This window comes from Lutra lutra, chromosome 1 (assembly GCF_902655055.1).
Source record: "Lutra lutra chromosome 1, mLutLut1.2, whole genome shotgun sequence".
Lineage (NCBI taxonomy): Eukaryota > Metazoa > Chordata > Mammalia > Carnivora > Mustelidae > Lutra > Lutra lutra.
In genome coordinates this window covers 222,638,820-222,663,352 of record NC_062278.1, presented here as the reverse complement: position 1 = coordinate 222,663,352, position 24,533 = coordinate 222,638,820, and the positions used below count along the sequence as shown (strand labels likewise).

General features: G+C 62.1%; 1 protein-coding gene across 4 annotated transcripts; it reads left to right on the top strand.

The window, feature by feature from the left end:
• The first annotated feature begins 152 nt into the window (after positions 1 to 152).
• Positions 153 to 24,533, top strand: DAZAP1 (DAZ associated protein 1). 4 transcript variants are annotated; one of them, XM_047710756.1, is made up of 13 exons: positions 153 to 352; positions 8,089 to 8,129; positions 8,776 to 8,942; positions 9,206 to 9,271; positions 10,999 to 11,109; positions 12,307 to 12,355; positions 15,530 to 15,612; positions 18,576 to 18,729; positions 20,389 to 20,418; positions 20,546 to 20,686; positions 21,464 to 21,640; positions 22,635 to 22,724; positions 23,579 to 23,714. In XM_047710756.1, the coding sequence occupies exons 1-12, from the start codon at positions 324 to 326 to the stop codon at positions 22,712 to 22,714; spliced, it is 1,128 nt and encodes a 375-aa protein (XP_047566712.1). In that variant the 5' UTR covers positions 153 to 323; the 3' UTR covers positions 22,715 to 22,724; positions 23,579 to 23,714. The 4 variants fall into 4 exon arrangements, with proteins under 4 accessions (XP_047566712.1, XP_047566702.1, XP_047566693.1 ...); XM_047710746.1 differs by lacking the exon at positions 22,635 to 22,724 and having other exon boundaries at positions 154 to 352; positions 11,002 to 11,109; positions 23,579 to 24,533; XM_047710737.1 differs by lacking the exon at positions 22,635 to 22,724 and having other exon boundaries at positions 155 to 352; positions 23,579 to 24,533.

Sequence of the window (24,533 nt, the reverse complement as noted above, 5' to 3'; positions counted from 1 at the left end):
GCTCCGCGGCGACGCCGTTCGCCGCGCAGGAGCCCGGCCGCCGAGCGGCGGCACTGCACGCAGGCGCGCACGCAGGCACGCACTCCGGCGGGCGCACCCCTGGCCCCGCCCCCGGAGGCCCCGTGCGGGAGCGCGCCCGGGCGTGCGCAGGGCGGCGGCGCGGGCGCGGGGGCGCGCGGTGACCGTTGGCGCTGAGGGGAGGAGGCAGCGCGGCCGCCGCCGTTGCGCAGATCCGGGCCGCGGCTGTGGGGAGGGCGCCGGGGCCGGTGACCTTCCGGAGGCGGGAGCGAGCCAGGGGGCCCGGGACGCCGAGCGCCGCCGCCATGAACAACTCGGGCGCCGACGAGATCGGGTGAGGAGGCGCTGGCCTGCGCCGCCGCCGCCCAGACGCCGCCCCGGCCCCCGTCAAGGTCACGCCGGCGGGCCGCGCTGGGGCCGACGGCCTGGGGGGCCGGGGACCGCCGCCGGGACCGCCGGGGCCGGGGGGCGGCGAGCGGGAGGGAGCCCGGGAGTCCGGCGTCCCACTGCTTCCTGGCCGGGGCGGCTCTGGGAGGGCCGGAGGGGGGGCACCCGACCCGGGTGCCGGACTATGGGGGGGGGGGCGGTCAGGGCGTCCCCGTCGCCGCCGCACCCGGCTCCCCCGTCGGGGCAGCGGGGAGCCTGGTGTCCCGGGCCGTGTTGTCCGCCCCCGCGCCGGGTTTGTGGCGGGGGAACCTCGAGCGGAGCCTGGGAGGGTCCGGGGGGACCGCCGCCGCCTCCTGCGCGAGGAGGACCGGGAAAGGGAGCCGGCGGGGCCCTGGGACGCCGTGTGCCCCTCGGCAAGTGGACTTCCCGCGGCGGGGGGTACTGGAACGGCAGGCAGGGGTCGTGGGGCGCCCCGGCCGCCTGGGTGCCGGGCTTCACCGGGGCCCCCGGGACTCCCCCCAGCCCGCGCACCAACTTGGCGGGGCGGCGCACGTGGCGGTCCCGGCCTCGGCCCTGCCGGCTGTGCTGCGGCGCAACTTCTTCCCCGCGGGCGGCGGGTCGCCCCGAGGCCGCTCTGAGCCCCTCCCGGGGTGCGAAGAACAAGGAAGGTGCGCGGACCCGGTGCCAGGGCCACCAGTCACGTGGGCCCGGCCCCCGGGCCGCAGCCTAGCGCTGGGCGCCCCGACCATCTGCCGGGGGTCTGCAGCTGGAGCCCCTTCCGGCTCGGCGCCCGCCGGCCCCTTGCTGGCGGATTGGAAAGAATGAGGGAAGGTACCTGCTGGGCGGACCTGGGCCCCTTGAACACAGCGGAGTTCTCGCTACGTCGGCCCCGGAGGAGCTCGAGGTGTGAGCGGGGGTCCCCGAGGGGCTCGGAAATCCGTTTCTGCCTTGGTTGAGGGGCGTGGTCAGGTTTTCTTTGCAGAGCGCGGCCCTGTGCCCCCAGCGGGGCTTTATGATTCCGATTTCCGTGCAGTTTGGGGCTGGGGTTCTGTGGCCTTGTGTATGCTCCCTGCGCTCAAGTGCTTGATGGCTCGTGGGGGATGACTGGCCTCCCAGGGCCCCCAGCTCCCGGTTACCCCCGTGCACATAAAATGCCTTCTGTGGGCTCCTCCTTCCCAAACCGCACACCGAGGGCACTGGGAGCAGGACCCCGAACTCCTAGCCTGGTTTGCTTTAAAGAGCGTGTCCGGAGACTGGGAGATGGTGTTCTTTGTGTTACGTGGTGAAAAGTTGCAGCACTTCTGACGGGAAACCAGGGTATAGGGAGAAAGTGCTCCAGAAGTGGGGCAGAGCCTGTCGGTGAGTTCGCCGGCCTGCCGCATCCCGGCAGCGCTGGCCTTCCAGAGCACAGCCACGTAGCGCCCAGGCTGGGGTCTTCCGGCGGCATTGCACTGCCTTTCTCTCGGCAGGGAGAGCAGACGAAGCTCAGGAGGGAAGGGGGCCTGGAGACCCCCGAGGTGTGCTGCAGGGATCCAAGCCTGGGTCTGCAGAGGCAGCCTGAGGACGCCGTGGAGCTAGTAGCGGGTCGCGTACCCTGGCTGGCCACGTTCCCCTCCCCACGCTTGCACATCCACCCGCATCGCTGGACTCTTAACGTCGTCAATGTCAGGTGTCCAGAAACTTTGAATTGCTTTGTGGGTAGAAATCTGTTGCTAAAAACTATTGACCAGTTTCTGTTTTGTACAGGATCCTTGTTTCTGGTCTGTTGATGTGGGAGTCCAGGGTCCACTTTGATCTCCGTGCTCTGCTTGGCTGTCCTCGGACAGTACGGTGACCGCGCTGGGCTCCGTTTCCTGTGAGCAGAACAGGGTTGCCGACTGTGGGCGGCTACCACGTGGGAGCGAGTGTGGTGCTCAGATCCAGGTGATGGGAGGTGTTAGCGGGCCGTGACAGGTCTGAATGATCTCTGACGACATGCCCCTTCATCTCCGGTCTCCCTTGTTGGGTCTGTGGTCAGCCTCGTCCGGGTGACTCCCGAGGGAGCGTTTCACAGGCGGGTAGGGCTGCTCCCCTCTCTCTAACAGGAACCGCATGTGTGGGTGCAGGGGCAGTGCCTCAGGAAGCGCGTGGATGCGTGGGGTGCTGTCCAGTGGGGGGGTTGTCCTCCTGCGTTTGAGTCTTCCAGGGAAGAGCGTCACCGAGTCTGGGCTGTACCAAAGCCGGCTCAGCGGTCCCCGGGAAGTGTGGCGGGAGAGAGGAAGTTGGCTGAGGCTGGTGGTTTTAGTTAGCGTTTCCATCGTTCCGATTGTCACAGATCAGCCAGAGCAGAGGGAGGGCTGGGTCTGGAGGGCAGAGGGCTGATAGGAGCAGCAGGGTCACGTGGGGCCCCATGTGGCAGATGTGTGACATGCTGATAACCTCCCTTGGGGCCAGAGACCAGGGGGGACAGGCACTCACCTTGCTGGGGCGGGGGGGGGGGGGGGGGAGGGCATTCTGTCCTCTTTCCTGTGCCGTGATCTTAGAAGGGCGACTTGGAAGGGTCTCTCAATTCCGGCTCAGGCTCTGGTGCTGGCACAAGCCCCGCAGAGGTCCAGACCCCTGGTCTCTGGGGGGGGCCTCTTGCGGGTGTGCGCAGTGCCGTGGGGGAGGGGCAGGGGGGTGGTTCCCGTTAGGACCGAGGCATCCTGTGCCACCTGCCTCTGGGGCCACTGGCATGTGTTGAGGAGCTGATGAGAGAGGTGTTATCCGGTGTGTGTGCTGCCAGTAAGGCAGGGCCAGCCGGACGCCGTCGAGGGAAGAGTCCCGGGAGAAGGTGGGCTCCATGGAGAGAAAGCAGCAGCACGCGTGTCCCTGTGAGAGCAGGTGCCGGGAGGTGGCGGGAACCCACAGCTGCTGGAGCTGGAAGCTCGGAAAGCTGGCAGCCTGCCGCCGGCCCCCCACTCCCGCGGTCCCAGCAGCCCAGCCGGCCCCGGCTGCAGTGCTAGTAGGGTGAGGCCAGAGGCCGGGGCCTGGAAGAGTGGGGACTGGGTAAATGTCTGTTTTCTCTGAGTGCCCGGGAGGTGGAAGGGGTCCTGATGGTTGGGTTCAGAGAGGTCCTGACTGCGGAGGAGGTTGTCTTCTTGCCGTGGAGAGGGTGATGGAGACTTCCAGGAGTCGAAGGTAAAGATACTGCTCTTCTGCAGTTTGGACAGTCCCCAGCAGTGCTGACATTTGGGGCGTCCCAGGAACTGTGGGGCTGAGCAGTATCCCTGAGGCCCGCCTGCCCGCTCGGTGCTGGGAGCACCCCCAGTTGTGTCCCCAGACACTCCCCAGTATCCTCTGGCAGATGAGACACCTGTTTGGTCACATCTGCTCTTTTCAGCCTGGGTCCCCAGGCGTCCCTGCCGCTTGCTCCCGTGGTTTAGGTTTGTGTGCTCTAGTGGGAACGAGTTTGGAGCCTGTAATGTTGACTGTGACGTTGGGAGGTGCTCTGGGTGACTACTTCTGTCTCCGGTGCTGGCCTTGGGTCGAGCACTTTAACCGGGTGACGTGCCTGCTCTGCTGGCAGCCGCTCCTCCCTTGTCTGACTGAGGCTTTTGCCCAGTACCAGGGAGTGCTGCTGGGGGACACTGGTCCTGCCTGGGGGAGGGCAGGTGCAGGGCCTCACAGGGGGAGGCTGAGGGTGTCGGGAGTTCATGCCAGGCACCAGGGCGTCCTGGGGTTTTCTCTTGCAGGCATCACTTGACTGGCCCCCCCACAGTGGTCTGGGAGGGGGCGAGCTCCTTTGCCGGCAGGAGGGTAGGCTGAGCTGCTGCGGGCAGGGCCTGAGCCCCAGGACTTGGTGTCTGCTGCTGTGGGGCGGCTGCCGGGCCCGTGCTGTGTCCCTCGCTCCAGAGCTGCTGCCTTCCCTGGGCAGACAAGCATATACTTAGGGAGACCCGGTCCCGGGCGACTTCCCTGGAGGGGCAGGACGGTGCAGACTAGGCTCTGCGCGCGCTGTGCACGTCAGGCAGAAGAGCCGTTGGCGGAGTGGCCGTGCTCGGCCCAGGCTCTCGGCTTCTTGGCCTCCGGAGCCAAGCCGTGCCCTGCCACTGCCTCCCAGGCAAGGTGGTTCTTTCTGAAGCCTGCCTGCCCACTGGGAGGGGGCGGAGCCGCAGTGGCTGGCCGGGGCCAGGGAGGCCGCTGAAGGTCTGCTTCCTGGCCTGAGCACCATGGGGCTGCCCTGAGGCGCGCGGAGCGGGAGCGGCACCATCCTCCACGGGGGTTTCCAGCCTGGCGGGTGGGGGGCCAGAGGGTTAAGCAGAGTTGGTGCCACCAAGCGCTTGTGCAGAGCCCCTTCCAAGAGGGGTCACCAGCACCTGCTGTCGGCGCGGGCCCTGGGAGCCACCTCTCCCGGGCCCTCCTGGTAGTAGCATTGCCCATTGCCTGACTCTGGGTCACCTGGCGGGGCCTGATGGAGCCAGGAGGTCCCCATGGTGGTTTGTGGGGTTTGGGAACTGTGGGGGGGCCCGTGACTCTCAGCTTCAGCTGAGTAGTGACTGTTGTACCCTCAAAAGCAGGGAAGGGCTGGGGTGGGGTGCCTGTGGTCAGCTGGGCCCTTAGTCCGCAGAGTCCCGTCCAGGTCTGAGATGTGCGCGGCGTACCGCGGGTCCGTCTGGGCCGCTGCAGGGCTGCTGGCTGGCCGTGCAGTCCCTCGCCCTGTGCCAGGCTTGCCCACGGGTCTGTAGTGACTGCCCGCGGTTTTGCTGCCTGGGTCGCGACGGAGCTGCTTCCAGCTAGTCCTGCCGGAGGCCCTGTAGTTTCTGGGGCTCAGAGTTGGGGCTCCGTGCTGGGGCTCAGAGGTGGCCTCCCAGGACCCCGGGAACCCTGTGGCTCCTGCGTGTTCCCCTGGGGGAAGTCCGCCATCGAAGGGGAGCAGAGGAGCTGGGAACAGGAACAGCAGCTAGTCGGGTGCTGCCTGGAGGCTTGGGGTGCTCGCTCTCCCCGACAGACGGGGGAGCCGCTGTGAAGGTGCCCCGAGTGTGCAGCTCAGAGAGCCCAGGGCCAGGGCCAGGGCGAGCCTGCTGTTCCTCGGTCGTGAAGATCTCTCCTAGCCGAGGACTTTCCGTAACTTCAGACTTGTGGGACGGAACGAAATAGTGACTGGAGAAGCCAGGTTCTCTTTCCCTGCCAGCTCAGCGCTGCGGTCCTCCTGTGGCAGGTGCCCCTCCCGTGCGGTGGGTGCCACTCGTGGGATGTAGCGGGGAGTGACAGGAGCCCCGGCAGCCTTCATGCGGACGCTTGGGTGTGTGCTCTCTTCTGAGACCTGGAGCCTTCTCTGAAGTCCGTGCAGCACGACGGACAAGCGAGGGCGCAGGGCTGCCGGCTTCTCACTGCCAGTCTGTGGGGCAGAGTTCGGTGGTGTGTCTGGTCTTTTCTCCTTGGTGCCAGATTTTGGCATTTCCGTGAGGGGTGGAACCTGGACTGGTCCGACGAGTTCCTTCGTCCGTAGGTGGGTGGGGCTGGAGGACTGGGTTGCTTGGGAGGGTGCCTGCGTGCGGCCTTCTGTTTGGTCGGGGGCATGCTAGATGGGCGCTGGTGTTTGTCTCAGTGAATCAGGTTTCGGTGCTTGAGAAGGCTGGGGGTGTCTGTGTCCTTCATGAATCTGCTTTTCCACGGCAAACTCGCTCCTTTCCTGTGGGTAAGGAGTGGGCAAGCTGGCAGCTCCTCGCGGCGCCAGCCAGCCCCGGGGCCTTCAGTCATCTGCTGCCTTCGCCTCCGCTGGGTGCCCGGCCCTGTGAGGGCGGGCGGGGCCTGAGGCCCAGCGTGCTGGGGCAGCGCCCTGGCTGGCCTCGGGGGGCCCCCTCTCCCCAGGGATTGTTTGCAGGCAGGGGGAAGCCTGGCCTGATTTTGAGGGGTGCATGGGAGACACGAGTTTCAGCTAACGAGCCCCAAACGTAAGCTTCCGTCTGCTGCTTGATCAGCACGTTCCGGGAGCCTGTCCTCACAGAGCGGCCTTGCGGCCTGCACAGCCCCACGAGTGTGGCCTCGGCTGGGGGTACCTGTCCCACTCCTCCTCGGCCCGGCCCACTGCGCCGTGGCCTGTCTGTGGCCCTTGTGAGGATGGCCGTGGCTGTCTCCGGTGGTGGGGCCAGTGTTTCTCACACTGAATTCAGAAGGCCCTGGGAGCGAGGCCCCAGCGGTCCTGCTGCCTGCGGGAGGCACCCTGCCAGGGGCTGGCACACTGAAGCTCGAGTCCCCAGATGCAGCAGGGGTGGCAGGTGCGCTGGCTGCCTCGAAGGGGTCTGTCCCGGGGTGGAGGACAGGCCCCCCTGTTCCTCGGCGGCCTGCGGGGGTCTTTTTGTCTTCAGGCTGAGTGTGGTGTGGTCGGCTCCAGACAAGGGGACCACGGGACCCTAAGTCTCAGACAGGGACGGAGCCTCGACCATGTGCTGGCGTCTGAAGCCCTTGCCGGTTAGCATCTGGGTCCCCCTCTGTGTGTGACAGTGCTCGTGGCCCCTTCCCCCACCACAGCTGTCACGGCCACCTCCCAGGTTGTGGGTGGCCTGAGTGATGTCTGAGGGGCCTGTGCCTATTGGAGACGCAGGTGAGCTTGGCCGCAGTGAGGGCTGGAATAGCCCCAGCACATGGACCGTCTCCTTCCTACGCCGGTGCCTCGGTTCACTTCAGGCCCAGCCAGTCCAGGGGCAGGGGGTAGGTGGATGCTGCCCTGTGGCCTGTGGGTGTGGAGCCCCTCCCCAGGGGCAGGGGGAAGTGGAAGGGCTGTTCATGTCTGGAGCTGCCCGAGAGGTGTCCTGTGCAGAAGAGAGCCGGGTTGGCAGCTGGGGCAACAGTGGGGTTCCTCTGGAAAGTTCTCGTGTGTCTGCCTGAAAGGACAGCCCCAGCTGCCCTGGGGTGGGAGATGTGGGACTGGGCTCTGGTGCTGAGTCTGGGGCTCCAGGGACTGTCCAGTGATTAGTGGGTCCTTACTTGTGACCACATGGAAGATACCTGACGCTTTACCCTAGAGCATCCCGCCCCCTGGTCAGTCTGTTTGTCGCAGGTGCCTTTAGACCTTGACTCCTAAGTCCACACGATTTGCAAGAGCGCTGGGGCAGTGTGCCCTGTGGACCCGCCCAGAGGCCCCTGTGGTTTGGGGGCTTCTGTTGGTCCATTTCACAAGGTCTCGTTTTCTCACTGGTTTGCCCAGCAAGCATGTGTGGCTCTGACATGTCGTTCTTTTATTTATTTATTTATTTATTTATTTATTTTTAAAGAGATTTATTTATTTACTTATTTATTTGAGAGAGAATGAGTGAGAGAGAGCATGAGAGAGGAGAAGGTCACAGGGAGAAGTGGACTCCCCAAGGAGCTGGGAGCCCGATATGGGACTCGATCCTGGAAGTCTGGGATCATGACCTGAGCTGAAGGCAGTCGCTCAACCAACTGAGCCCCCCAGGCGCCCTGACATCTCTTTGTTTACGTGTTGTAACACTCCCTCGCCACCATCTTGGCAAATCTTGGTGTCGGGTTTTGTGTCTGTGGCTGCCGAGGCTGAGCAATGGTTGAGGGGGGCATATGTCATTGCCGTGACCTTGACACAAGGCAGCATCTCTGCCCCACTTCGGCGTTGGGGGGGGGCAGGAGTCCCGCCTTAGGGCAGATGGCCGGCACGGTGGAGGTGAGAACTGTCTTGACCCTGAGCGTTTTCTTGTTGAATTGCAGGAAGCTCTTCGTGGGCGGTCTTGACTGGAGTACCACCCAAGGTAGGTGGCGTGGACGGCTGCGTGCTAGGCCCCACAGATAGGCTGATGACCTTGGTCCTCAAGTCGTGTGAATGCGTCTCGCTGTTGCCTTGGGGTTTTGCTTGTTTTCCTTGATTCTTGACTTACCGTTGTCTTGGATCCCGGGGGGTGGGGGGCACCTGACCCGGAGCCGTCCTCATGTGTCGGCGGAGTTGGGGGGGCTATGGAGGGCGGGGGCCTGCTGCTGTGTGGGGTGTGGAGGCTTGGGGGCTTGCTGGCGCCGTCCCTGAGCTCAGGCTCAGGAGGAAGCAGCTTGTGGGAACTGGCACTCCCGGTGGTCACTGAGCAGTCCCTTAAACTTCCCTTTTCCTGATGCCTTCGGCCGCTGCCGTGTTCATTTGCACCCGTTCTACTCCATGGGAAGACATGATGTGTCCGTGTCCGGAGCCCCATTCTTTCCCGTGGGTCTCCTGTCCTGGACCGTCTTCCCCTTCCCCCTCCTCCCCAGTTATCTGCTGAGCCAGTCAACAAGGGGCTGGTTCCACACTTTCCAGGTCAGGCTGCAGAACTGGGAGCGTGTGTGCCTGTGTGCTTGGCGCGCCAGTGGGGGGCCAGTGCTTAACACTCCGGTGTGTGTGTTTGTGTTTTTGTCCCAATCTCCGAGCAGAGACTCTGCGCAGCTACTTTTCCCAATATGGAGAAGTTGTAGACTGTGTGATCATGAAAGATAAAACCACCAACCAGTCGCGAGGCTTTGGGTTTGTCAAATTTAAAGACCCAAACTGTGTGGGGACGGTGCTGGCCAGCAGACCACACACACTAGACGGCCGAAACGTAAGTGGCCCTCCCTGGAGTCCACTTCTCCCGTCCCTCCGCCCCTGCCGCACGCTGCCCCGTCAGCCAGCCTCTGCTGCTGGGCCTGGTGGGTGTGCCCGTGAGGGAGCGGGTTAGCAGGGTGGGCTCAGAGGGCTGGAGGGGGCAGTAGGGCCTGGATTCGGGGTGAAGTGACTGGGAGCATGGGCTTGTTTGCTGTGTGGATGCTTCTTCTAGGGAAAGTGGCTTCGTAGTCACAGCTGACGCCTTTGAAACTTTTGCAGATTGACCCGAAGCCATGCACGCCTCGAGGGATGCAGCCGGAGAGGACGCGGCCCAAGGAAGGATGGGTAAGGCTGGGCTGGGCAGGGCGGCGTCTCCGCCGGTGTCCTGGCCCCGCAGGAGGGGACGTGCGCCCGCCACCTGGGGTTCTGCCCGTGGCCCTCGAGGGCAGCGGGGCGCTTTGCTGCTGGAGCAGCACACGGTCGCTTGACTCTATCCAGTGGGTGTGTGTTTTACTTTGTAGCCAAGAATATTCTTCCTAGTCTACCTTGGAAACAAGAAAAAGGCCTCCCACACCTGTTTGCGATCAGGAGTTCCATTTTCTCCTCCCTGGTGGCTCCCACCCTGCCCTGGGAGGGGGCAGTGTTAGTGCAGCCCCTGGTCCCCTGCTCCTTTCTGCTTGCTGGCTGCTCCCGTCTGGGCGCTGCGGCTCGGGGCCAGGGCCCAGTTGGCCGTGTCTGAGAGCCTGCTGCTTGGAACAGCTGGTCAGAAGCCACCGGTGTGGGGGCTCTGCAGGGCTCTCTGGGAGCTGTGTGGCCCCTGATGCTGGTTCTGTTGAAGCAGACCCTTCCTCTGTCCACCATCACCTGTCCCTCCCCTTCCCCAACCCAGTAGATCTTGGAGAAGACCGTCCTCTAGGACTCCATTGTCCCGGCAGAGGGGCCTGGCCAGAGCTGGGCAGCAGGCAGGGCAGACGTCTGGTCGGCGTGTCCGGGCCAGGACCCGAGACCCTGCATTTCTAGCAAGACCCAACTGCTGCTGGAAGACAGGGACTTCAGACCCTTGAAATAGTTCTTATTTTCCCAATTTTCTATTGGGAAACTTTTTGGAAAGTTTGGAAAAATCAGCAAAGTAGTACATCAAACACTTTAACACATGGCCTAGACCCATCAATTGTTAACATTTTCCCAGTCATCTCTGTTCTATCCCATCTCTGTCTGGGTCTGCCACTCCTGAGTGCAGGAGCAGGTATCTCCTGAAACCGCGTGCTCGCACAGGAGTGTCGGCCGCGGCTCCCAGCGCCTGCTGTGTCCACACGGGGGCCCTTGTGGCTCTGGGGTCATTCTCAGCGGCTTCCATGGCTCTGCTCTTCAGACTGGAATCACGGCCGCATTCAGATTCTCTTTGGTTCCTCGTGTCTTTGAGTCTCTTGGCAGCCTTGCCGAGATGAAGCAGACACTTGATGGAGTTCGAGCCCTAAGTGCACCTGGGAGACCTTCGCCCGCCCCCAGACTCCCATGGCGTTGGTCCAGGGCCATTGGGACTACTGCGCCCGGGCGCCCTAGACAGGAAAAACGGTGCAAGGGGCTGGGGGAGGCGGCGTTCTGGAAGCAGGAGCCGAGCTTCTAGGCCGCCTCTATCCACAAGGGACGAGCTCGGGCAAGTGTTTGCCTCCAAGGTGCGAGGCCCTCCCTGCAGAGGGTGGGGTCACCGGGGTCAGGCGAGGTGTGGGGAACCACCCATTGTCCTCTTCAATTAACCCCAGAAAACTGCTGGTCTCCATCATGCCAGCCACCCCGCTCAGCCCTTCCTCGGGGACGGTAGAGCTTCCTGCTCTTGCTGTTGTGACTTGGAACTCGCCACGGGACCCGCCACTCGCTCTGCCGCAGGTCCCAGAGGAAGGTGGAAGAAGGGTTAGGACAGTTCGCTGATTCTCTTTGGCTGGTTTTTGAAGGGCTTCGGTCTTGCTTTGGGCGGGGTCTTAAGACCAGTGCGATGTGCGCCACAGCCTCACCATGGGGAGCATCATGAGGTTTCCCCACACCGACTAACCATTGTTTCCTTCTTAAAACAGCAGAAAGGACCCAGGAGCGATAACAGTAAATCAAATAAAATATTTGTCGGTGGGATTCCTCACAATTGTGGTGAGACAGAGCTCAGGGAATACTTCAAGAAATTCGGAGTGGTGAGTTGTCCCTGCCCCAGAGCATGGCGGGTCCGGGCGGGAGCGGTGGAGCCCAGTGTCCCTGGAGGTGGAACCTGGCAGCTCTGTCCTCTGGGCCTGTGTCTCCCCCAGAACAAGCCAGAGCCCGGGGGAGCATTTACTGCTTTTTCAGGCCAATGGAAGCTTGCCAGGCCGATCTGGAAGGCCCTCTCATAGGTTGTGAGCGTCATGGTGGGGAGCGCTCCGTAGTGTCAGGGAGAAGCAGGGTTTGGCCCAACTGTGGGAACCAGCCTGCCGTGTCTTGTGGGGTGGGGGGGCGCGGGTGGGAAGGTGAGGAGTATCCTAGCCCAGGACCGGCGGCCTAAAGGGAGCCGGCCTAGCACTCACTGGCTAGGTGTCTGTCACCTGAGCAGCGTTGCCTCAGCGACGGCAGACCTCCTCCCAAGGCTGGTTGTTTCTGGAAGAGGCTGAGATCTTTCAGAATCTTACGGGGGTTTAGAGTTAACTGGGCTCCTCCAGGAGACTCAGTTCTAGTAGGGCAGGCAGAAGATGGGGCTAGCAAGCAGGCTCGTGCGGGGGTCGTCCAGTCAGCTGAGGCAAAGGCACAGGGTCTCCCCAGGCTTCCACCGGGCCACACCCCCGATGGTGGGACAGCCCTATTGCGTCACTGCCACCTGCTTGTCAGGGGGTGGTGCCCGAGTATGCTGAGGACCTGGGCCGGAGCGTGTGCCGAAGGGCGCTCGGTGAGCCAGGGGCCCCGGGGAGAGGGCTGCTGGCTGGGCGGACCCCTGTTGGGGAGTGCCCAGCCGAGTGCTGGGCAGCGGGATGGTCTCAGAACGTGCGGCCGAGCACCAGAGCTCTGGGTCCTGTCCCGCCATCTAGGCCTTGGTTTTTGTCTGAGAATGGAAGGGCGCCCTGTGGTCCTGCGGCTGGAGCGTGGGGCCGGGGCCTCGGGTGTCCACGTGCCTCCCCATGAGCACTCGGGGCACAAGCAGCCTCCTTCGGGTCCCCTGGCCTCCCCTTGGCCCCTTGGCCTCCTTTGGGTCCCCTGAGTCTCAGGCATCAAACCCCAGGAGTCCGGCCTCTTGCCTCGGGGCCTCCCTGGGGAACATCTGGAGATGTCCCCAGCGGTCCTTTGCTTCGGGAGTCTTATGGCAGCCGGATGTGCTCGTGCCTGCCCGTGGCACCCGGGTTCTCGAACACCCGTCTCTCTTGCAGGTCACAGAAGTGGTTATGATCTACGACGCAGAGAAGCAGAGGCCTCGAGGTAAAAGAGATGGAGTTTGTCCTTGACCTTCCCCTTCAGATGGCAAACTATTTCACAATTAGGTGGTGGTGGTAGCGAGCTTGCCGCAGAGAAGGGTGATTCGGAGACACGACTCAAACGTAGGCCCTTCCTGTGCAGCCCCAGCCTGTCTGCTTGCCAAGGTCAGACGTCCCCGGGTTTTTTTGGCTCGTTCTTTTGAAGTTTTTGCAAGCTGACGTGAATTTCAGTATGGCTTCTGTTTTTAAACGCGCACTGAGAGGTTGCTGCGTTTCTCAGATGGTGCCCTTGACACTCCGGGCCGCGTCCCACTTGGAGCCCTGCCCAGGCAGGTCTCATTCCGCGGCATCAGGCTAGGTCTGCCCCAGCTCGGCTTGAACGTGGACTTTCTTATCCATCCCATGCTTTTTTCCTGTTTTTCTTGTTTCTTGTTCCCCTAAGACCGTGGGCAGCGGGAGGAGAGTGAGGAGCCGCCTCAGGCATCCCTGGGAGCTTCCGGGAGCTGCCCGCGCCAGCACTTCCCAGCTGGTTTGTGGGGCTGGGACAGCAGGCACCCGATTTCCGTGCCCTTTTTTATTATTATTGTTTATTATTACTATTTTTGCAATTTTATTTTTGGGGCTGCTGCTGCTTGTGCCCGCCCGTCTGTTTGGGTTCATCCGCCGCTTGGGGACCGGCTGCGCGAGCCGGCCTGGCGTCCGGGCGCCGCGCAGCCTCTGCCCCAGCCCCGTCGGAGGCCCCCACGTGCAGAGCCGGCGCCGCCGCCGCGTGCGCCCGCCATGCTGGAGAATAGTTTGCCATTTGAACTTCATCCTTCTCTCCCTCCATGATAAGTGACGTATCCGCACTCCATGTCGATTAAGCTGTTAAGTCTTAGCTTAACTTTAACGTAGACATACATGCTTAGTGACGTACTTAAGTGTCTCGTAGTAAAGTACAGTAACGTTAAGTAAGTTGTTTTTCCTTTTCTCTCTGTGAATTGTTTGTGATTAACGATATCTCTTTAGATTTCTCTTCTCCAGGTGCTAAATTATGTCACACAGGTACAGGCCAGTCCCGCAGTCAGAGGACGGAGCGGGCTTCGCTCCAGTGGGGTGTAAACGAAGTTTCAGTGTGTTTCTGGCCGCTCCCTCAGTGGTGATGTCGTCTCTTGACAGACAGATGCGTCCCTAGACGCCCCGCCCCGGGGCTCCCCACCCGAGACTCACCGCCTCTCGCGCTGTAACGGACCGCGCGAGCCCTGTGGCTGCAGACACTCACTCCTGCACTTGGAGAAAATGTTAACTTTCTAACGTGCCGTTCATTACCCATGTCGTGTTCCACCATTCGCCTCCGGTCTTGTGAAACTTCAGGGCGTGGGGGTCCTGAGGGCTGCTCTTAGACTCACACTCCCCCCAGTCGGCGCCCTGAGGCCTCGCCCTGGGCCCAGGAGCACGCCGAGCCGCTGTGGGCTGGGGGTGCAGACAGGAGGAGCTGGCGGGGAGAGCGCTTTGGGCTTGACCTTGGGGCCACGTTCCCGTGGGAGCTCACAATGTCCTCCACATCGGGCTCTGAGGGTCCCTGCGAGCACGAGGCCAGCAGAGGGGGGGAGTGATGGCAGGAACCCCTCCGTGGGCTAGAGGGGCGTCCCAGAGAGGTCATCCTGCTTTCTCCCCTTCCCAGGTCTTTTCCAGGGCTCTGCCTCCCTCCTCCCTCTCGGCTGACCTGAGACAGTGTCCCTGTCCTTGTCCCGAGGGTTCTGCGTGTGTCTTGCTGGGGACAGTGAAACCCTCATCTCGCCCCTCACCCTGGCCACTGCCTTTGCTCACCTCCCACCTTCCTCTCTGGCAACCCCCCCACCCCGGCTCCAGCTACTGTCTCCTTCCGTGTGTCTTGCCATCATCGTTCCGCAGCCGTGACTCCACCCCTGTCCTCACGCCGTGTGCAGATTCTCGTGTGAGCACGTGCATAGTCACGCTCAGACACACGGCGCGTGCAGGGACACGTCATGCCTCCAGAGTCCCGGGTGTCCCTCCCTGCTAGTCTGGCATCCCCTGGTTTCTGAGCTGTCTCTTCCCCCCCGCCCCATGTTGTGCCTGCAGTACCTCCCCCTCGCCACAGCCTGGTGGCTGCAGCCCCAGCGTCCCTGTCCCGCAGCTGAGAGGCCTCGGGCTTGGCCGCCCCTTCCCGATTGATGCCCCATCCCTGCCCGCTCCGGCCCCGCAGCCCTCAGAGGCCCTGGCGGGCGCAGGCCTGGCCCAGGCTCCGGCCGTTGGCCTGGGAGGGTCCGCTGTGCTGCCCCCGCCAGCACCCCGTGCCCCCTTCGGCCCTTCCCCGCAGCCGCCCTCGTCCCCGGCTCTGCCGGCAGCTGCCTGCCGCGCGCCACCTTTCATGCTTAGTCAGTCGGGCCCCGGGGAGACAGTGCAGCCGACTGAGGACCAGACACGCCACGGTAGCCGGGCGGCCACTCTCACCCGGACCGACCAAACTTCGTTTATACTGCCACTTCCTTGTGTTTGGGAAACGCTAAATTTTTTTCCCTTGAAAATTCTCTTTCTGACAACATAGTGCCTCTTGCTCTCGCTGCTGCCAGCAGAGTTTGACCTGCTGGAACCCGTTGTGGCCTGTATCTCTGTGTACCTTGTGCGTAGGTCCGTGAGGTAGACACCTGTATGCATACATGTGTGACTCGGACGGGACTCCTTGGGCTTATCCAACGGCGTTGGCTAAGCTTAGTGAGGCACGAACTGTAGACACCGCAGTCTAGTCGGCGCGCTAGAACCATGAATACGGCTGCCGTCAGACCTAGTCGCAAAGCGAATTGCAAGCCGAGGGGGAGACTCTCGGGTTTCAGAAAAGCAGCCGCGCACCCACGGCACATACCCCGTCTCACGGAGGCGGAGCTCACGGCTGCTACCCTGCGCGCAGGGGGGCGCCGCGGCCCCCTCCAGAGCGCTCTGGCGCGCTCCGCGCACCGGGCCTCTCTCCTGCCCGGGCTGCGCCTCCCTCAGAGGCCAGCCCCCCGGTTCCCAGCGTGTCTCCACGGGGAGCCCCCGGCTCGGGCCCTGCCCTGCAGCCGCACACACTTGCTTCCCTGAAACCCTTGGGCGCCCCCTCGGCCCGGCCCTGATACTGTTCATCACCCTGTTTTGTGTCACAACGCCCTGCTACCTTGATTCACTCTTCGTCGTTGGCTAGGTTTTGGATTTATTACTTTCGAGGACGAACAATCAGTGGACCAGGCTGTCAACATGCATTTTCACGACATCATGGGCAAAAAAGTGTGTAGTTGTAGTTTTATTTTACCTTAAGACCAAACCAAGTTTTAGGCAACTTAGGGATTTCACTGGAAAATACAATTCCTGAGCAGAAAAAGGGCCTGGGACATAGGGCTAGGTGGGCTCGGGCCCTGCTCCTGCAGAAGCACGGGGGCCCCGTTCTGCCCGAGGGCTCCTGCCTGTGGCGTGGCGTCTCCCGTCCCGCCGGCGCTGCTCCCGGAGCCCCTCGCTCTGGATCCACTGGGACCGGTTTGGGGTGGGGGTGGTGGCCCCCCAGCCGAGGGGCACGGTCTGCGGGGGCCCCCTGGGCTGGCCTCCAGTGAAATTGCAGGTTGCCTCAGGCTTGGTTTCAGTGACCACTCCTTCAGATGTCTGTCCCGCATTCCAATTGCCTGCCACCCCGTGCCGTGCGGTGGCCAGTGGACCTGTGACAACAGGGTCCATGTCAAACTGAAAGAGACGTAAACATCCTGAAGGATTGGTTTTCCTTTACTTGGGTCACTTACTGTGGAACTCCGGCCGCAGCCACATGCTCTCGGTAGTACTTAACTCCGTGCGGTCAAGTGACCTCTGGTTTCATCTTCATACTGTGTTGCTGCCGCGGCGGCGGGCAGGCTCAGCCCGCGCCCGCTCCTCCTCTCCCGGGGCCCCCGGGGCTCAGGGGGAGTCCCCTCTAAAACAGATCGCTGGGAGAGGGTCTGCAATGTGGGGTCTCTGAGAGTTAGCGAGAGGCTTCAGGCCCCTGTTTGTGCAGGATTCCTGTCTCTGCCCTTGTACAGCCCCCCCACCCCACCCCAGCGGTCCCCACGGTCGCCTCGCAGGGCGGCAGGCATTTCCTTATTCCCGCCGCCCTGCCTCGCCCCTGGGACAAGAGTCGGCCCATTTTTGTCGTTACAGTCCTGTGGAGGGACTGAGGCACCACGAGCTTCCTGCCTCTCTGGCGCTCCCGGCCCAGCCCCACAGCCCGCTCTCTGCATGCGGTAAACACGGCCGCGTGGAGCTATTTTTACATAGAGGTGCCTGAGGTTTGGTTGCAGGCTTAATTAATTCCGTTTGAACCTGATTAAGCAGCACACACAAATCTCGCTCCGGCGCTCACTGAAGCTTTTAGTTTAAAATTAGCGGGCAGGTTTCAGGGACGCATGCTAGTTAGGAACACCGGTTCAAAGGAGTCCACGGTCAGTACTTCAAGGTACTGTGACACTGAAAACTTGGAGGAGGCCTGGTCCTGCTCTAGGGGCAGAAAGGCTGCTAAGCACACGGACCTACTTCCATCTCCAGGCGGCCGGCCCCACCCCGGTTTTGTAGGACGCATCGGTGTCTGAGTCTGGTCCGCACGGAGCACAGAGTGGGGACTGAGATGGCTCCTCAGTGTGGGGCTCAGCTTCTAAAGTAAGGCGCACACGCGAGAGAACCCGGCCTCCGGCAGCAGCCCCCGGCCTCGCCCTCTTCCCGATGCCTGACCTTCACTGGCGGGCGAGGCACGGCAGCCCCTCGGGTCCTCGGTGGGGTTCACCTCCCTAAGGGGCCTGGTCCCACTTCTCATTAAAACCAGAGTGCCAGTGGCTGCATCCACGTTCTGATAGGAAGAGGGTAAGAATTAGTGGGGGGTAACGTGCAAGGGCTGCCTTGCTTTGCTTCGTAAGCAGAAACCAGATTCCCTTAAGGAGAGTACGTGGACTCGTCCGTTGGAGTTCTTTGAGGGCTCCTTGGTCCTGCTGCCACATGGCCTTGAGCTAAGGGTGATCTTGTTCCTGTCCATGGGGTGTCCTTGGGGCATCAGGAAGGTGGGGTCTTTGTGCCTCTCTCCCACCTCCTGTTTGTTCTCCAGCAGGAAGGGGCCCCGAGCAGAACTGTTGGAATTTGGAATACATAATGCTTAGCGCACCAGCCTGTGAGACCCCAAGGATGACTCCGAGTGGATTTATTGTCTCTTCCTTCTCGTTAAAATTTATCACTAAAGAAAAAAAATGGAGATGCAGATGCTGAGGCAGCCTTGTAATTGGGGGACCTTGGACTGTCAGTCTGCCCGCATCTAAACCCTGCGGTGGGGGGGGGGCTGCTGCTGGCGGCCACAGCACTCAGTGCCAGTGCGGCGCGCTCACTCGCTCCCGCTGCGCCCGTCCCCGGGGCTGCGGCTCCTGACAGCGTCCAAAAGAGGAAGGGTCCGGGGCTGCCGACCTAACACAGTATGAAGATTGCTTACTGATTCAAATGTCCATTTTATTGCATGTTTGTTTACTTTTTTTGTTAGATGTAATGTAAGATTCTCTTTATCACATCCATTCCCTCTGACATTATTTTGAGTTAATTGAGATTCTTTAAGCGTTAGCCTGGGGAAGGTAAGTCTTTATCTTCCATTAGACATTTTAAATAAAGAAACCTAAGTAAACCAACTGTGTTTCTCAGGTATGAGCTTAAAGCCCAGGCAGGGTGGGGGGACTCTGGAGGGGCCCGTGAGTCAGTCGGCCTGGCTCCTCCCAGCCGAGGTCCATCCTCCCCCACGGAGCTCGGATAGTGTCCGGCTCCGGCCACGCTGGGGCCCTGGAGAGGCCTGGGAAGAGGCTGTGATGGTTCGGTCCGTCCTGGGCTCTGTGTCCCTGGGGTGATAAGGCCATCGAAGGAGAAAGTTGTCCTTCCACCTTGACTGAAAGACCCTTGTCCCACAAAGCTCTTGAGGGTCCTTGGCCTTCGGCCCATGCTCTGCAGCGGGCAGGGCTTACACGGCTTACGGTTGCACCTGTTGTACCTGAGAAACATGTTTTAAGCAAAAAAGAAAAGAGAAAAAAAAAACTATAAATTTTTAAAGAAAAAAATACTGGCCTAAATAAGGTTTATAGTTAAGTATTTAGTTTTAAGTCATAATAAGATGCTAAGTGTAGTTATAAGTTATTTGAGGGTGTGTCTGAAGGGAAGGGGGTCCAGGACCCTTGGCATCTCCCTAAACCAGAGCTTCATTTGTCTAGGTGGAAGTTAAACGGGCTGAGCCACGGGACAGCAAAAGCCAAGCGCCGGGACAGCCAGGTGCCAGCCAGTGGGGCAGTCGGGTCGTGCCCAGTGCTGCCAATGGCTGGGCAGGCCAGCCCCCACCCACCTGGCAGCAAGGATACGGCCCGCAAGGTAAGGTTCCGGCACCTAGACCGGGTCCTGCCCCCAGGCGGCCCCTTCAGGAAGACCTGCGTGCAGGCCAGGGTCCTGAGCTGGAGGTGTAGCAGACTCACCGCAGAGGGGGGACGTGCCTACTGGACAGGCGCACCAGCCCCTGACGGACAGATGAAGGCAGAGGCGGGGCCCCTCCCTGTCCGGCCCCAGGGCTGCTGCACAGAGCTCTGTGCTGGGTACCTGTTAGCGCCCAGACCTTCTGGCAAGCCCCAGAGGGGCACTGTCCAGCCTGCTCACAGATGAGGAAGGGGCCAGTTTCCGTGTCCTCACCTCCACCTTGAGCGTGCTGTGACCCTTGGCGGTGTGCTTGGGTCACAGCCAGGTTCCCCACCTGTGGTTTGGGCAGATGGCTTTCTCTTCCTGTGACCCGCTGGGCTGGGTGAGTGTCTTCGCCTCACAGGCCATGCCATGGACGAGGGCCGCACAGGTCTGAGGGGGCAGTGAGAGGCCCTGGTGGCTCAGGGAATCCGTCCCTGCCACCTTCGCTCCCCAGCAGCTGCCGCACTACGGCAGCCGTCTCTTCCCCTGACAGTGAACCGATGGCATACTGTTCTCAGTGAGGATAGAGTGGGAGGTGGGCCTGGCCTGGCCATCTCAGAGGCTCAGAAGATGCTTTGAGGGAGACTGAGGCTTTGGCCTGGCTGGAAGCAAGCACAGGGTCCTGCCTCTTGGACCCTCTGAATCTTCTCCTGCTCCCTGGGCTCTGGGCCGAAGCTAGCTGGGCCGTCAGGGCCTCTGTGAAGGGTCAGCAGGATGGTTTAAGGTCAGCCTGGCCGAAGAGCTGAGGTTCCCAGGGCCCCCAGGGCAGGATCTGGTAGCCTCTGCCTCCTTTAGAAACCGTGTCCAGGGAGGAGCCAAAGAAGGCTAGGGCTGTCTGTCCGCACCCAGGGGCACCTGGCCCGCCCCCTAACCCTGTACCATCCAAAGCTTACAGATTGTCTTTTTAAAAACTTTTTTTTTTTTTTCTCCCCAAAATAAAACAGCCAGGGGTGCCTGGGTGGCTCAGTCTGTTAAGTGTCTGCCTTCAGCTCAGGTCATGATCCTGGGGCCCTGGAATCGAGTCCCACGTTGGGCTCCCTGCTCAGTGGGAAGCCTGCTTCTCCCTCTGCCTCTGACGCTCCCCCTGCTTGTGCTCAGTTGCTATCAAATAAAGTCTTTGTTGGCGGGGGAAACCCAAATACAGCCATAGGAGACCAGTCACTGAGACCAGAAGCTCTTGCCCACTAGCACTTGGCTGGTAGCTGGCCCGGGGCTCCCACCACCCAGCCTGATGTCCCATCCGTGCTTCTGGGCCCCTCGTCTGTGGGTGTCCCCTTCACCCTTTCTGACGGGCTCTGTTGAAGAGCTGGGGCCACCTGACCGACAGACAGGGCTGTCCGGGAGAGGCTTCCCTTGGAGAAGTGGAATGCGAGTGGCAGCCCTTTGCCAGGTGTCTCCTCGGATACCTTCCTTGAGGCTGGGACGTCCTCCTGTGCCGGCAGTACAGCAGGATGCCAGGCCCCTGGAGGGTGTTTCCGGGAGGGCTTTGCCAGCAGAGCGAGTGCCGCTGGGGGTGGGTCAGCTTCTCGCCTGGGTTGTGGACAGGACACCCACCACCCTCTTTGTTTTCCTCTTTAGGAATGTGGGTTCCAGCAGGACAGGCAATTGGTAAGTCCTTATCTGTGGACCCCAGAGAGAACGGAATCTGCAGCGGGGTGGGCCCCCAGGGGGCCTGGGCGGTGGGAGCTGTGCGCTGCGCCCTTCCCCTCACTCCCTTCTGCGTCCTGTGTTCCAGGTGGCTACGGACCGCCGCCTGCAGGGAGAGGAGCGCCCCCGCCACCCCCACCATTCACCTCGTACATCGTGTCCACCCCTCCCGGAGGGTTCCCCCCTCCTCAGGGCTTCCCACAGGGCTACGGTGCCCCCCCACAGTTCAGTAAGTTCTGCAGGCCCCTGGAGCCGGGCTGGGGGCCCCCCAAGAGATGCACCCCTGCAGCCTATGCCTGGCACTTGCTTGGGGCACACGGCTGGGCTGCTGCCTGTCCTGGTCCCTTTGCTCGGAGGGTCGTGTGGGTGGCACAGCGGTCGCGAGAGGGAAGTGTGCCCCCTTGCTAGGGCATCTGGACCTGATGTTGTGACTCCGCAGAGAGGGGCTTGAGCGTTAGGAGCTCTGGTCTGTGCTCAGCTCCATGCTGGGGCACCCACCTGGCAGCTGGGTCCTCGGCCGTGACAGGAAGCCCTCGCCTGTGCACCGTGGCTGGTGGCTGTCATTGCCGTGCGCCACGCGGCCGGCCTTACTGGTCCCACAGTCTTGCCGGGGAGGGCTTAGGAGTGAGGGTTCTGTCAGAGTGTGCCCTGGCTTGGGTCAGGCCACGGGACGGCCGTGTGGGCCCTCATGGCAGAGGTGTGTGTCTCGCTGGCCTGAACCGTGTCTGGTTCTAACCAGAAGGCGGGTGGATAGAAATGGGCTGTGGAGCCGCGGGACGGAGTGGGAGGCTGTGTGGAGCCGGCGCTGTGTCTGGCAGGTGGGTTTTGTCCTTTTCACACCACTGCCCGTGGGGTCCCTGCCTAACACTGGCTATTGGGGGCTTGACAGGCTGCCCCAGGCCCACCCTAGGGACATCCTCAAGGCCCGGCCGCTCAGTGGGTCTCGGCAGGAAGTAGTGTGGGCAGCTGCGGTAGGCTAGGCTGTGTCTGTCTCTCCTGTTCACAGGCTTCGGCTATGGGCCTCCACCTCCCCCACCGGATCAGTTCGCCCCGCCAGGGGTCCCTCCTCCACCTGCTACTCCAGGGGCAGCACCTCTGGCTTTCCCTCCGCCTCCGTCTCAGGCCGCCCCAGACATGAGCAAGCCTCCGACGGCCCAGCCGGACTTCCCCTATAGTCAGTACGGTGAGTAGGAGACCTGCAGGTGAGGCCTGGGGCCCCGGGGCCTGGCCCCGCCCGCTCTGGCCTTCCTCCCCCCACCCCCGCTCCCCCCACCTCCGGCCTTCCTCCTTGCCAATGTGAATGTCGCTAGGGACCCCGCTCGGCAGGGGCTTGTCATGCAGGGTCAAGCAGAGTGAACACGAGCAGGTTTTGGTTTCTCGGGTTTTGGCTAGGGAACTAGCCTTAGAAAAACACTGATCGTGCAGCCGGTGTTCCAGGACCTGTGGGTTTAGGAACCCGAAGCTGTGACAGGGCCCCTAGGAGGATGGCACAGGGCCTCTCGGGGCACCCCCCTGTTCCTTGGTTGTCTTGTTTTCTTCCGAGTGCAGAGTGCGGGGCGGGCACCTGTGGGCCCCCTGGGTTCATGGCTCTGGTGGGCGGCAGGCACTGCCTGGGCTGTTACTGTGGGCCTCACTTGAGCGAGCGGCTCGTCACGGAGGAGGTGCTTCTGAGCCCGGGGTGTATAGGGTGGCGACCTATGGCCTGTGTGGGAGGAGCTCACGTGAGGACAGGGTTGGGCCAGGTGTCCCGGGTCTCCTGCCACCTCTGCTGGGCCACATGGGTGGGACTGCCTGTCGCCAGGCCTCCCAGGGCTTCTACAGGAGCCACAGCCTTAGCCCACGGTTCCCCGTCTGGGGCTCTGCCAGTGCCACGTCATCGCTCAGACTGTTTCGCCCTAGGCCGCAGTGTCTGCAGGTTGGATGTAGTCCCCGGCTGGCCGCTCCCGGCTGCCCAGCATCGTGCAGTCCTGTCCCCCTGGCACTGTGGCTGGCCATGGTCCCCAAGCAACTTGGTCGTCTCCTGTCTGCCCACCCTGCCCCACTCCCGCCCCCCACCCCCAGAGCAGGATGTGTTGGGCGTGAGCAGCCCTGGGTGGGGGTGTGCCGCCCGCCAGCGTGGCCCCGCCCCTCTCCTGAGGCTGCCCTGGGGTAGTCACCCTGGTCTCGTCTCTTGCCAGGCCTGGGTACCTATTCTCCAGACCCGTCGGGCTTCGGGCCCATACTTTGTTTACACTCTTATGGTCAGGCTGAGCAGTGATGTGGCCTAGGTAGGTGGCACCTCCTCCTCCACGGCCCCCACTCGGCCTGCGCCCAGGCAGCGGCCGCCCCGGGTGGGGGTGGACCCGGCGGTGCCCTCGGGATGGGGCCCTTGCTGGGGCGAGGCTCTTGACTGGCCACAGCCCCACGGCCCCAGGCACCCCGTGCCTTCGCACACCCTCTGCTGGGACACTGGGACCCCGGGGCCCCAGGACACCTGCATCCCGGTGTGCAGTCTGGCGCTGGCCCCCTTTCCGGAAGCGCCTCCTGTGCCTTTTGAGGTCAGCAGTGCAGGGTCTAGGTCCTGTTTGGGGGGGTGGGTGGGACCTGCCCGGCCCTGGCAGTCTCCGCCCGCATGTTCCCCGCGGGGCACTCCTGCCCAGTGTCGGGCACTCTGGTCACCCCCGCCGGTTCTGCCGGCGCTGCCGGCTCGGGTCAACTGCAGGGAGGACTGTCTCGGGTCTGGCGGGGGACGGGGGAGGCCTGGCGCTAGTCTGACATTTTCTTAGATTCTGGGGGCTGTGTCCGTTTCCCGTGCATTCCACTCAAAAATAAACTTCCTGCAAGCCCTCCGGCCCCTGAGCCAGGCCAAGCGCTCTTCTGTCTCCAAGCTCAGGTTTGCAGGGGCTCAGATGGGCCGCCAGGGCCCAGCCCGCGGGTCCTTGGGAACAGGTGGGGAGGCGAGGCCGGAGACGGATGGGACAGACCAGGGGGTCCTCGGGTTCTCTGAGCTGCTTTTCCTTCTGTGCGGAGATGGTCGGGGTCCTGTGGGGGAGCAGGCTGGGCTGTGCAGGTGTAGACCCCTCCTCAGCCATGGGCTCAGAGCTGCCATCCAGCCCCGGCTCACCAGGCTTTTTCCCTGCAGGTTACGGACAGGACTTGGCTGGCTTCGGACAGGGCTTCTCAGACCCCAGCCAGCAGCCCCCCTCCTACGGGGGCCCCTCGGTGCCAGGCTCGGGGGGGCCCCCCGCCGGCGGCAGTGGCTTTGGACGAGGTCAGAACCACAACGTGCAAGGGTTCCACCCGTACCGACGCTAGCTGGCCGGCACCTTGCGGACGTCAGGGCGGCTGAGACCCAGGATTTAGAACTTGTGAACTCGTGACAATCACAAACTTGGCAGAAAAATAGCGACTCGACGGTGGGGGGAGGGGGGCGAGAGGCTTTTGGAGGCGGCGGTGGGTGTCTGGACTGAAGTTTTTAAACATATTTCTTTCTCTAACCCATCAGCACAATAAAAAAAAGTCACTGGTTCAACAACAGGGTTTAAAAAAAAAGTCTTCAGCTTTAATTCAAAACTTCAGGTTTCTTTTTCTTCCTTTTTTTTTTTGAAATTATTTTCCTGAGCCTTTTGTTTTACCGTATATTGTAAACTTTTATGTTAAAGAAAAAATATACATTTACAAATTGTGAGATTTTTAAGAGAAATTTTCTACGATGTATACTGGCTTATTTTTTAATTTAAAAAGCAGGGTTTCCGTCGGCACTGGTGGTGGTGAGGGGCGTTCTCAGCCCCTCCCTCCGGGCTTTGAGGGTTGGGGCTCGTTGGTCCAGAAACTCTGGGAGCTTACAGAAGTCTACTGAGCGCGTTTTGTTTTTTTGTTTATTCCTTGCTTTTGTCGACTGGCCTGCCGGCGCCGTTGGCCGGCGCGCTGTGGGGGCCGCGCCCGCCCAGCCTCTGCAGGCGCCCACCCCGCGCCCGCCCCTGCACCAGGGACAGGGAGGCCTTGTCAGCCGCTCTCGCGCGCACGTGGTGTCAGGGCGTCCCCACTGACCAGTTGGACCCTGGTTTGAATAAAGACAAGTGCGTTTGGATTAGAAA